Genomic DNA, 12,714 nt, shown 5'->3' with positions numbered 1-12,714 from the left:
CTTTTCTAAATCAGTATGTTAAAACACTACTGCAGCCTATCACAGAAAAAGCCACATTGGCAGAGTTCTCTGTTCAAGGCTCTTCATGCCTCTTCAGTTATCTAAAATGAAGATCTTCAGTGCTGCAGACCTTTTTAGATGCCAACTTTCCAGCAGTCCAAAAACTAGAAACAAGCTTAATTAGAAATAGTAAAGTACTTCTAGAAGGTACACTATCCAATCCCACTACAATGTTTAGGGTTCAATAAAAGTAAAGTTGGTGTGGTTCTACTTTTTTTGACTTTTTTTTTAACTTTGTTGTGCTTCTTTTTTCAATGTTCTTACCATATGTCTCTCTCTTTTTGATTTGAAAACAAACAAGTGAGGAACTGCAAGCTACTTGCAGAGCCCATTTATTTGGAACTTAAAGTGTATCAGTACCAAAAAAACATTACAAAACCAAATGCATCAATATAGAACTGAAACATGGTAGTGGACCTAAAGGCTACAAGATGCTTTAGAAAGTAAGACAAATTCTTGGAACTGTTTCCAAGTCTTACCTTACTGTCTAGGCTTCTCATAGTTAACAAATCTATGGTTTTTAGAGAACGGCCTGTAGGTGAAATGAAATAGAGGCAGACATGGATGCGAGTATCATGGTAGCTAAATAAAGAACGTATAACTTTCAGTTCTTCCTCGAGATAGGCTTCAAATTGTGCATCTACATAATCCACTATTGGCTGATAGCTGTAGGAAATAAAATTTAACAACCAGATATTAGCTACTCCTAAACAGAGACAGACTAAGAAGGGAGTTCTCTTGTATTGTTCTGCAGATTTTGCTTTACATGTCAAAAGGCTGCTCAAGTAGGGCAGAAAATTATGTGTACAGACTAACCCTAATTTCAAATTCTCTTGTATTGTTCTGCAGATTTTTGCTTTAAATGTCAAAAGGCTGCTCAAGTAGGGCAGAAAATTATGTGTACAGACTAACCCTAATTTCTGAAAAGCTACTCAAAAAAGAATTGTGCATCTAATACAAACAAAATATTTCCTAGCTACCATTAGTGAAAAAAGCTACATAAAGTTAATGATGATTATAGCCAAATTTCCCAAGTGATGTTTTTAAATTTTTGCAATTAAGTTGTGCAAATGCAGAACTCTTAAATATAAGGAAGATACAACAACCTCTTAGGTACAATACAAGAAAAGAAAGAATAAGCAACTAATAGTACCAAGAAACAGGATGAACTTTATCTTCTGAAGTACTGTACATGAGAGAGTTCTTAAACAATAGACAAAAACTAAAATGAGAAATGCTAGAGAATAAAATCTGATTTATAGTAAGTACAGTTTAAGTATACTTTATCCTACCTAAAACCAGATTCTAATGTGCTTTCAAAAATAGTTTTGTTAGATGTAGAAGCAGTGCACCCTTACATTTTTTCTGCTCCACAAAGTTTACAAACCAGATCAAATGCTATTGAAATCCAGAAGCAGGTGTTACACACAAAATCAAAAGAACAAAAAGGCACCCCCTATACCACACATCAAAACCTCTAATAGCTAAACTGGTATCTACTTGCATCTCCTTCATCCAAGTCACCAGCAGCAGCTATCATCCAGTCATATCATAAGCCACAGCTGTCATATAATCTTAATGTGACTCTCTAACCTTTTATTATATGAGTACCACCATTTAGGTACTCACATGGCATAAATTCTTTACAATTACGTTGAAAGAAAAATCTGCTGAGTCAGTTCAGTCCTGTGAAAAAGTCGCAAAAGCAGAGACTCAGAAAAAGTTCAGCACACTGAAACACCAGTGTGCTGCCTCTATATCATCTGACTAAGCTGACTGACACAAAAAACAAAGACCTTTGGTAATCCACATGGTTGATCTTCCAGTTTAAAATCTTCAATAAGTTACAACCAAACTGTTAAAAACCCTGTAGATCTAATCTATATAATCTACAGTACTTTATAAACTGCTTGGCTATTTAAAAACCTACCCATTGAACTCCCTGCTTTTCTCCACCCCAAAAGAAACTACTGCATATACACACATTAATAAAAGATTAAGAAAGAAAAGATTTCATAAACCAAAGGGCAGAGTTCATCTGAATTATAAAATAATTCATATTATTCATTCATAATTCATTATAAAATAAGAAGAACAATGTGTTTACTTTGGCACACAGGGAAAATAGTTAACCATCTATTTGGAACACATGTAAAACAACCACTTAATACAAAGCCCAAAGAAAAATCAACTTGCACTTAAGACCAAAACTTCAGCATACCATGGTGACAAGAGGGCACTTACCTATCTGCTTTGTTCACCTGGTCACCAAATCCCACTGTTTTTACAACTGTCAGCTTCAAAAGAACATTACTTTCCTGGAGTTCAAAAGTCTGGGCTCTAAGTCGCACACTTGACAGAAAATGTGTTGATGGAGAGTCCTCAAAATCGGTGTTAAACAAACTGCTCACCAAGGCTGATTTCCCAATTCCAGTTTCCCCTAAAGTTAAACAGAAGGGTTGGAGAAGACATTTTTCACATCAAATAAATACATAATAATCACAGAAAGTGTACACAAAAACTCAACTGATTTCTCTGAGCAAAACTGTGCATTTGTGCATTCTTTTAGTGAACCCTAAATATATTTTCATTAGTATTTTCATCCTGCATACAAGGGTAAAATATCAGCTAATGAGTAATAAGCAGAACATTTTGGTTTCTTTAAAAGTCTGAATTAACTTCCTACAGATTTTTAAAAGTTAAGTAGCTAGCTGTGAAACCACAGATTCAAGAAAGGTATTTTAAGAGTAAGGGTAAAATATTAGAGCAAAACATTTGATAAGTATAGAAACACTTCAGTAATACCACCTTTGAATTTCAGTATTTTTTTAATCTGGAGCTCTTTGTTACAGGCGTAAGCCCCTTTTACTCAAAAAAATCCAAAAGGCTGCTGATAAATGAATAAATGACTGGCACCCACTTTCAACATTTTTTGGTCTTCACATTGTTTACGAAAATGCTACATACAAACCCAAATAAACAAAGCTGGGAGAAGGGGTGGAATTACAGTTAACATTAAATAAACTGTTTGACACCACAATGGGATTTAAATTTCAGTCACTTCCTAAGATGGGTATACCACTAAAGCCTTTAGGCACCCAGATACTACTCACCAATGCAAAGAATGTTGAAGCAGAACCCATGCTTGATGGATTTCCTAATCAGTTGGTCAGGTAAGCTATCAAACCCAACATGTGCAGACAAGGACAAAGTTCGACAGCCAACATTTTGCTGCAGAAAAATAATTTTAATATATCAGTTAACAATGGCAATAAAATTCTACTAGAAAAGCTAGAACTCATTCCTTATGATTTCACATGCAATGAAGAAAAGCCAAGTCTGGAAAAAAAAAGATCTGTCAAATGAGCTTTATTCCATGATTTGAGGAAAAATTTAAATTTACTTTACAGAACAAATTGCAGGCTTAAAAGAAAAAAGAAAAACAAAGGGAAAAAAAAATCCCAAACCAAACAACCTTATGAAACGTGAATGAAATAAAGTAGACAAGTCCAACTGAAAATGTAAATGAAAACTGTAGGGAGAAAATACATCACAGTTGGTTTGCTCCTAGAAAATAGGAAAAAGTACTAAAAAAAATCTAAGCATCAGAATTCAAAATAGAAAGCATAATCAGAGGAAGGTGTGTGTTACCAAAGGGAACTCTTTCTGAGGAGCTGGAATTGAAATTGCTATTTCTGTCAACTAAAACATTATCTACACTCATTATATGCACCAGAACTCTGAGACAGAATTACACCTATTTCATTAGAAATATCTAAAGGTGCACATTCCTTTTCAAACATCAGCTAGCAATCTAGAACCATGACATCAAGGCAGTGAGCACACTAAAATGCATAAGGCTAAAAGGAAATATCTTGATCCATATCTTGATCCATTTTTAAACAAACATTACACATCAGAAGTAGAAATGGTGACAGGTCCATGCTATTCTTTCTGTTATATTTCCAATCCACATGGAATTGGCAACCATTACTGTTTCCTGGTCCCTAGAAATTAACTGTATTTTTAAACAAATATTGCATAACAGAAGTAGAAATGGTGGCAGGTCCATGCTATTCTTTCTCTTATATTTCCAATCCACATGGAATTGGCAACCATTACTGTTTCCTGTGAACATGCACATGGTGAACAGTAGGAAATGTTTTAATTTAACACTTAAAAGCCCATTAAAGTGACACCTTTTCTAATAGGTATGCATGGCAAATCTCAGAATTCTTACAGCTAGAAGGATATGGATATTCCTCAAGGCATATATACTCATCCTCTTCTTTATTTGCACAGGACTCCCTTGTATGGACTTACAGACTGCACTGCACTAACTGCACCAACTCTCATTCTACATTCCTCTAATTAGATAATTCCATTTTAGACTAATATGAGGGAAAATGCATATGCAAAGTGAACTATTTAAAGACAAATATTAATGATTAAAAATATTACATCTTCGGTTTATTTTTTAAAAAGTACATTCAAAGCACGTTAGAAAACAAAATTTCTCAAGGCATTCTACCAGAAGAAAATTACTATTAAAAAGTGCTGAGAAACACTGAGACCTGTCAGTTTCCTGTCCATTTAAAGACAAGTGCATCTGAGACAGAATGGCTGCATATCTAAGACCTCTAGCTACTCAGTCTGATACTCAAAGCACCTCTATTGCCACTAGGATAAGACAGTTCCTCTAACACAAACCACTCAGCCTCCACACCAAAAGCCAGTGCAAGAGGCTCAGTGTGACTGCAAAAGAGAGGCCTTTCACCTTCATGTCATCAGCCTAAATCCCAAACTCTGCACTGCCATTTGTAACTCTCCAAACAAAAAAAAAACACCCACACATGAATAAATTTATTTCCTTCTGATGTCCAGATGTTAGAAAGATAAATTATTTTGTCAGCAAAATTGCCTTGCTAATGCTTAGGGCTTGACATGCCTCGATGATCTCAGACCTGGAGGAGGTTAACAAAGCCTGGGGAGAAGGATGTGCTAATGAGAGTGGACACAAAAAAATTAAAATTTATGGGCTACAAGGACATTTGGCAGAACACCCAATATAAGGAAGAAACTAACAAAGCCAACTCAGCAACTATGCTGAAATCAACTGACTCAGCTCCAAGGAAATTTTAGCAGGGGGAGATTGTGACCACCAACTCAAGAAACCCACCAACTCAAAAGAAGAGAAAAACTACAAACGTGAACTAATTAGCACGACAAACAAGAGAATGAGAGAATCACTAATGAACAGCAGGTGGAACACTAATTAAGAAAACTATGCAACTAGTAGTCAACGACCCTTGATTTCCTCGTTTGCTAAAATCTATAAATGTCGTCTTGACGACTGGGCAGCTAGCATTTTGTGGGTTATCACCTAGCACCCCACTTTGCACAAATTAGAATAAAGAAATAGAAGTAGCTTGTCTCAGTGTTTAAATTGCTGCTGCCTACCAAGCAGGGAGCACTCCTTCAGGACAACACAATACTTCCCTTCTTTACACAGGAATCATTGTGTAAACTTATTCCACCTGAGAGCAACTGAAGCATTGTCTCAATAGAAAAGCAGCAGCCATATTTTTCCTTCTGAAATTTTCCACGGACATAGGTGTCTGTCCCTCTGCCATTGTTTAACAAATAAGCAGAGAAATCAAGTCTGCAAAACTGACCACAGGATATCTGCACTCTTACTACTTCTAAAAGAAGTATCACATAGTTGATCACCTAATTGACATCACCTAAACCATATCTCATTCCTTCCCTCAACCCCATTTTTAAAGGTTGGTAGCACAACTGTGTCTGGATTTCTCCAGATTCGTTAAATTGGATGGGGCTCTGAGCAACATGGTCTAGTGAAAACTGTCCCTGCCCAGAGCAGGAGGGTTGGAACCAATCTTTTTGAGATCCCTTCCAACCCAAACCATTCTAAGACTCTACTGGATTTGCAGATGTGACTGAAATTCGCCTCCAAAACTGAAAGAAAACGGTAACCAGTGTGTGATTATGCAGAGGGTGAGGGTTCCGCCAGCCCCGGCGGCTACGCCGAGCTCCTGGGAAGGATGCCGCGCCCATGGATATCCCCCATGAGCACCCAAATCTGACTCTTCCTCAGCCCCGAGTTTTCCACTACTACCTACAGGCACAGGAGCTACGCTCCAGCACTGTCCCGTGGATGGGCTCGATATCTTCACGACATAAAGCTGACAGCTTGGCCATCACACAGAAGTAACTCTTCAGTAGGTAAGATTCAACTTATTACCTGAAATACGCGATACGCCACGGGAGCGCTGGGAAGAGTGACACCTGAAAACAAGTTCCTTTAACAACGAGTGTTCTAAAAGCCTGGCAGCTCCGGGAACTAGACGGCGTGAGGCAGGAGCCTTCATCTCCCCCGCTAACCCGACCCCCACCAGCGCCCGGCACGGACCGGGGCAGAGCCCGGTGCCCCACGGCGAGGAACAGGCGGCACTTCCACCCCTTCGCACGGTGCGACCGCCACCCTCCCTCGCCTCCCGCTGCCGTCGCTGCCGAGCCCCTCCGCCCCGTCAGCCGCGCCGGGCTCACCCCCGGCACGGGGCTCCTCACCAGCCGCTCCCCGCACCGCGGAGGGGACTTACCAGGTGCCCGTCGGCATCGGAAGCGGCCATAGCCTCGCCAGAGAGATACAGAAGGAGGGAGGAGAGAGTAGGGAGAGAAGGACACGGCCAAAACTGCCGCCGAAAGGCAGAGCCACGCGGCGGGGAGGAGCGCGGGGAGGGGACGCGGCCGCGGCTCCGCCGCCGGGGCGGGCGCTGTTGGCGGCGCCTCCCGGCCGGAGGGCGGCGCGGTGCCGCCGCCGCGGCAGTGATTGCCGGGCATGCTGCCGCCGGGAGGAGGGGCTCGGGCAGCAGCGGCTCTACCGCGCCCGCACCACCACTGCCACCACCATCTCCAGCAGCGGCAGTAGCAGCAGGAGGAGCTCCGGCGGCGCGATGGGGTAGCGGCGGCGATGGCGGAGCCGGCGGAGCTGCAGCAGGAGTCCGTGGTGCGGTTTCTGGCGGCGCGGGGCGGGCGGGCGCGCAACGCGGAGCTGCTGGAGCATTTCCGGGACTGGCTGAACCCCGCGGATCCCTCCCGCCGCGCCGCCGCCCGGCATCGCTTCAAGGAGCTGGTCAACGCAGTGGCCACCGTGCGCCAGGAGCCCGGCACCGGCGTCAAGTACGTGCACCTCTGCCGCCGGTACTGCGCCCCCGAGGCCGCCGCCCCCCTGACCCCCGGGGAGCAGGAGCCGGCGGCGGAGAATAGCGCGAAGCAGCCGAGCCCGCCGCCCTCCCCACGGGCAGGCGCTGAGGAGACGCCGCCGGCAACAGGCGAGGATGCCGGCAGCCGCCCGCAGCGGGAGGCGGCGCGGGGCAGCTCCCCTCAGATGAAGCGCGGCGCCCTGCCCGGCGGGGGCCGCGGCCGCGACTCGGACAGCGCCTCGGTGGCCTCGTCCTCCGCCGAGGAGGAGGGCAGCACCACCGGCTCCGTGGCACTGGACCCCCTGGAGCACGCCTGGATGCTGTCGGCCTCGGACGGGCGGTGGGAGAGCCTGGAGGGGCTGCTGAGCTGCGAGCCGGCGCTGCTCTGCAAGCGGGACTTTATCACCGGCTTCACAGTGCTGCACTGGGCCGCCAAGCACGGGCGGCAGGAGCTGCTGGCCACGCTGGTCAACTTCGCCCAGCGGCACGGGCTGCCCGTGGACATCAACGCCCGCACGAGCGGCGGGCACACGGCGCTGCACATCGCCGCCATGCACGGCCACGCCGAGGTCGTGAAGCTGCTGGTGGGAGCCTACGACGCCGACGTGGACATCCGCGACTACAGCGGGCGCAAGGCCGCGCAGTACCTGCAACAGGGCACCTCGGGGGACATGCGGAACCTCGTGGGGGCCCTGGAGGAGGAGGAGGAGGAGGAGGAAGGGAATGCTGGCAATGGGAGCGGGCGCTGGAGGCTCTCCAAGGTGTTGCCATCTAATCTCATGAACTACCGGCTCTCCCACCACCACCACGGCTCTGGGGAGGAAGCTGAAGGTACCGATGGGGCAGCGGTGCAGGGCAAAGGCAAGGAGATGTCCAGGAAAGCCTCTGGCAGCGGACGGATGAAGCCTCGGCTTAATAAGATCCGCTTCAGGACTCAGATCATCCACAACACGCCCTCCTTTCGTGGTGACGCTGAGGAGGAAGAGCATGAGGAGAAATCCCTGAAATCATCATTCAAGCTGAGGCCGAAGTCCAATGTGTTTGGATAAGGCCAGGCAGCAGGAGGTCTGGGAGGTGGATGCACGGACCAAAGTGCCCTCAGGTGTAGCACAGAAGGTGAGGCAGGTACGAGTGGGTGCTCGTCTACACTCGTGGACTCTGCCAGAAGGGTCCTGAGTATCTTGCTTTAACTCCCAGCTCGGTGTGGTCAGTGAGCCCAGCAGGTCAGCAGGGCTCTGGGAGCTCACAGCTCCTGGGAGCAGCTGCTTCAGCCAGGCCCTCGGTGCTGAAATGGAGGCAGTGGGTGGGTTGAGAAACACTGGGGTGTTTAAAAGCTGTGCTCCTTTCTCTCTAAAAGCAGGCTTTGGGATCGTAAACCTGTGTTAGTGGATCTACTAGGATTAGTGAAGTGAGTGGGGGAAAGAAAAGTGCAAATGCTTTACTCTTACATTATCAACTGGTACTATAAACTATCATCAAACAACTTGCTATGACAGAAGAACACCTCAGTAATATACAAGTATACCTTAAGTTTCTCTTTAACAGCAATACCACCTGGCACAGTGTGGAGTTGGGTACACAAAATGAGATGGTACAGAATGGTTTCCTGTCAGAATCCAAGCTTCAATCCATCAAAGAGTTGAGCCTGTGTTGACTTTATGCATTGAAAATTGCTTAATTTGACATCATGAATATATTATTTAAAAAAGTAATAATCCATTGCACTGCAAGCAATGAATAAAGTTAACCACGTGCAGAAGTCTTTGCTGTCTGAGGTACTACTGAGCTTGCTTATTGCTGTTGGAATACTAATACAAGATAATAGAAGCAAAGAGTTTTTATATATATTTGGTATCTTATGTTTTGTCTTAGGCAAAGCAATTTTATTTTAATCACTGTGAATTCTCAAGTGCCAGACCTAGCGCAGTTCCAGTTATTAAGTCTGGTCAATTCATGTTAATGTTCTCTGTGTAACTCACTGCATTTAAAAATCAGAAAATCGTGTTGTATGTGTTACCTGTGAAAGTTGTTCTCTATTAGAATAAAAGGGCACAGACACCATTGCATGAAACCTTCATGAAACTCTAATACAGTTCTGTAATGTAATAGCTACAGGTCTGTGTTCGCTGGTAACTTTGTGCCAATCCCATCAATTTACACTGTGTAGAAATAGAGAAAAAAGGGGAAGAAAACAAAAAAATGGAAGGTGTGTGAATTCATGCATAGGGTGAAAAACTAGAGCTCCAAAACTCAATCCCTGTTATCATTCTGAATGAAACAGCATAATTACATATTCTAGTTAAGTGGTGGCAGTGGTGTTTGAGTTCTTTTAAACCTATATTTCTAGAGAAGTGATAGCCAAGGCTTTGAACTGTTGTTTGACAGCCTAGTAAGTCTTAATCTGATTGACGAGCCTATCCGTCTGCTAAAGCTTTCGGAAACCTTGAATCTTGTTTCTCTGCTTTAAAGGTAGCAGCTCCAGTGAAATCTAGGAGGCAGATTTATATCCATATTCAGCTTTCCTTAAGAGCTGAGATATTGAGCTGCCCCTGGATCCTGCTCAGTGTAGCAGCTCATCTGTGTTTAGTTGTTAAGGTATGGCCAGTTTCAATGCAGCATTTGTCAAAGCACGTTTTGAGTTGGCTTCCTTTAGATGCATGTGCGTGCCTGGCCTGTAGTTAACCAAAAGTAGATAAGCTTTGACATGTTAAAATCCAAATTTGAAACACTGATTAAATGCATGCCACAAGCTGTAGAACACCTCACAGGAAAACTGCTGCTGGGAGTGTGCACTTTTGAGGTAACAGCTGGCTCTCTGTGGCTGTTGCTAGTGACTTCTGTTTCTTGTAGCGACGGGAAGGAAGTGCTACTGATGCATTGGCATCAGACTTTCCATGCAGATAAACAACCAGTTTCTGCACTTCATGGCAAGACCTAATAAATGACAGTGTTTGCACAGGCATGCAAGTGACACTTAACTATTTCTGAAAACAAACTGCGTTAAAAATAATACAGAACCTCTGCGTAGGTGCTGGTCATTACTTCTGTGCAAAAAGACTAGAGATTATAGAGAGGTTCAGCTTTAGTTTACAATTTATAAGCTATAATGTTATAGATTTCATGTGCCTTCATTTTGGGTTGGTTGCCTCAAATGCAATGGATAAAATCAGTCTTGCAAAGCACTTTTTCTTTATGTCTGTGAGACAGGACCAGAAATTTCCCCTTAGTCCTCCCTGTTTAAACTGTACTCCTGTACAGTGGGGTGTCTGAAACAGGGAGGATTAACCATACATGTTATGATGTAGAGCTAATTCTGTTGTAACAGAAAAGATAATTAGATGCCTATGTCTTAAACTTTTCTCTGCAAGATAAATAGGTTTTTAGACTTCTGTAGGAAGGAAGTTTTCTGACTGAACACTTAAAATGTGAGTATTCCTCAGTATGGGCACATCTGAATTGAGTACGTATTCCATGCAACTACTGATGTCCAAACTTTATTAAAGTTGTTTTCTGCTTTGAGAGTTTATAGTTCTTTCATACAGGCTGTTGGGTGAATTATGTCTCTCTTCACATGCAAGTAGCAAAGAATTGCACAAAAATACCAAGTCTTAACAGCTATTAGGTTCTAGGGAAACAATTTTAGGGTTTTGAATAGAGCATATCTTGGATTTTAAGAGAGTAACTGGAATATAATGTTACATAATACAGTAGAACTTTGCAAATTATTAAGGAAACTTGAAAAATGATGAGAAGATGCCTCATTTATATCATTATTTGAAGTATCAAAGTGAAATTGCTGGTCCACTGATACTGTTTAGCTGTCAGTTAATGAAATTTCACCATAATGGTCGGAAGGTTTTTGCAACAGAGCAAATATCTCTTTTGGTGTTTGAGATATACAAAAGAATGGCTGGATAACCACTCGTGTCTCTCTGCGCTATGGGAATAAAGCACTTTGATTTCACATTATGACTTGTCACATTCCACATGGTTACTTTTTATAATATGACCTAAAACTTAATGGGTTTTTTTTGAGGTAAGAAAGACTTGATGCCCTATTTCAGTATATTTGCAGTCTAAAGTCTCAAGTGTGCTTGAGTCAAATATTTTGGATACATTGCCTAGAAAGATGTGACTGAAATGTGACTGAAATAAAGTTCTGTGGTACAGAAAACTGGAGCACTTACTGGTATCTTTTCACTGGTATGCCTGAAGTTACTGAATGTGTTTGTTCACTTTTTATGATGGTGTGTAAGGCAGCAAGACTGTAATGTAACATGTGGTATCTTTTTTTTGTACTTTATGTTCGAAAAATTTAAGAGGCCTGGAAGCCTGTTGGGTTTTATTAATACACTTTTTGTGGTTGTCTCTCTGAATGGTTATGAGTTGAGAATCTGTAAGCTTTAGTTTTTCGAAATAAAAAGAGCCCATGAATGCTCTGAATTGGTTCCTGTATGCTACATATTTAGGTCCATATTGGCTGTTAAAACTATCTACTGGTTTGTGTTGGGTTTTTTTTCATTATCAGGATGTTTGATGCTGTCTAGCACTCAAGCAGTGAGACATGGAAAACATACAGTAAAGTTGTTTGCAAGACAGTAACATCTTTCTTTGGCAGCTACTTTCTAATAACTCATGTCAATGTAAATGAAGACACAACAATTTTTCTTGTAGACAAATATGTCTAAATAAGGGCCTGGGAGAGTGGCATTGCTTAACTTAAAATAGTATACTGACCTTACTTCTGTGCAGCTTAATATCTCTGACTCTTGGAAAGACTAATACTAGTTTTAGTCACTGTGTAAAGGTCAACACCTAATTAAAAACGGTTTAGGATTAAGGTATTTTGTAATGTGTCTTAACTACAGCTGGTGGCTACTGTAAAGGGAAGTTTCAGCAGCAAGCTAGACTGTGGGGTTTTGGTGTATCTAAAAATTCTTTGAAGCTGTTCCCTTTCCAGAAGATATGTGAAAACCTCATGTGGCCAGTAGCTCCTAACAGACATCCAGATTTTTGCTTAAACTGAAAAGTCTCAGCTGTTGCCATGCTTGTGGATCAGGATGCAAGCAGCTAAGCCAAGCAACCCTAAATCAGTAGTATGGTGACACAAGTGAGAGGAGAAGGGAGGAGGAAGTGTTCTTGGAACCTTAGGAGAGAACAGAGGCATGTGAAAGCAGCTGAGGTTATGGGGGAAGTGGAGAACTTGGTAGAAGAGCAGTCTCCATGAGGCTTGCTGATCATGCAATGGCTTGACTAGTTCTTTAGAAAATTGTATCTAAACGTACATCCCTTCTCCTAAAGAATAATAGTTGACAGAGATGGCTTGCTGAGAGCTCTTGACATAAATTAATGTCTGATGCTAAGTATTTGAGTTGGCCCTCTTACCGACATTTCTTTGTGTGACTAGTACTGTTTGCAAAAGCACAAA

At 42.9% G+C, this 12,714-nt stretch overlaps 2 protein-coding genes across 4 annotated transcripts in view; one reads left to right on the top strand and one right to left on the bottom strand.

Annotated features, from left to right (window-relative positions):
• The window catches only part of SEPTIN10 (septin 10), a 77,157-nt gene that overhangs the window by 14,868 nt on the left and 49,575 nt on the right, over positions 1 to 12,714 (bottom strand). For 2 of the 3 annotated variants that reach the window (XM_039714131.1, XM_039714132.1), the window contains exons 3-5: positions 3,174 to 3,291; positions 2,305 to 2,500; positions 540 to 726 (exon numbers count right to left, since the gene is read on the bottom strand). In XM_039714131.1, coding sequence (XP_039570065.1) covers positions 540 to 726; positions 2,305 to 2,500; positions 3,174 to 3,291 — 501 coding nt within the window. Of the gene's footprint in view, positions 1 to 539; positions 727 to 2,304; positions 2,501 to 3,173; positions 3,292 to 6,683; positions 6,817 to 12,714 lie in introns of those variants that run through there. The other variant, XM_039714133.1, reaches the window with a different exon arrangement.
• On the top strand, positions 6,924 to 11,460 carry SOWAHC (sosondowah ankyrin repeat domain family member C). The gene has a single exon (XM_039714134.1). The coding sequence runs from the start codon at positions 7,055 to 7,057 to the stop codon at positions 8,333 to 8,335; it is 1,281 nt and encodes a 426-aa protein (XP_039570068.1). The 5' UTR covers positions 6,924 to 7,054; the 3' UTR covers positions 8,336 to 11,460.

Source organism: Passer montanus, unplaced genomic scaffold (genome assembly GCF_014805655.1).
Source record: "Passer montanus isolate IOZ18808 unplaced genomic scaffold, ASM1480565v1 scaffold3, whole genome shotgun sequence".
Classification (NCBI taxonomy): domain Eukaryota; kingdom Metazoa; phylum Chordata; class Aves; order Passeriformes; family Passeridae; genus Passer; species Passer montanus.
This window is presented reverse-complemented; position numbering and strand designations above follow the sequence as displayed.

What these genes read in the sequence shown, in the direction of transcription:
- SOWAHC (XM_039714134.1), top strand. Translation starts at nt 7,055, where the DNA reads ATGGCGGAGCCGGCGGAGCTGCAGCAGGAGTCCGTGGTGCGGTTTCTG.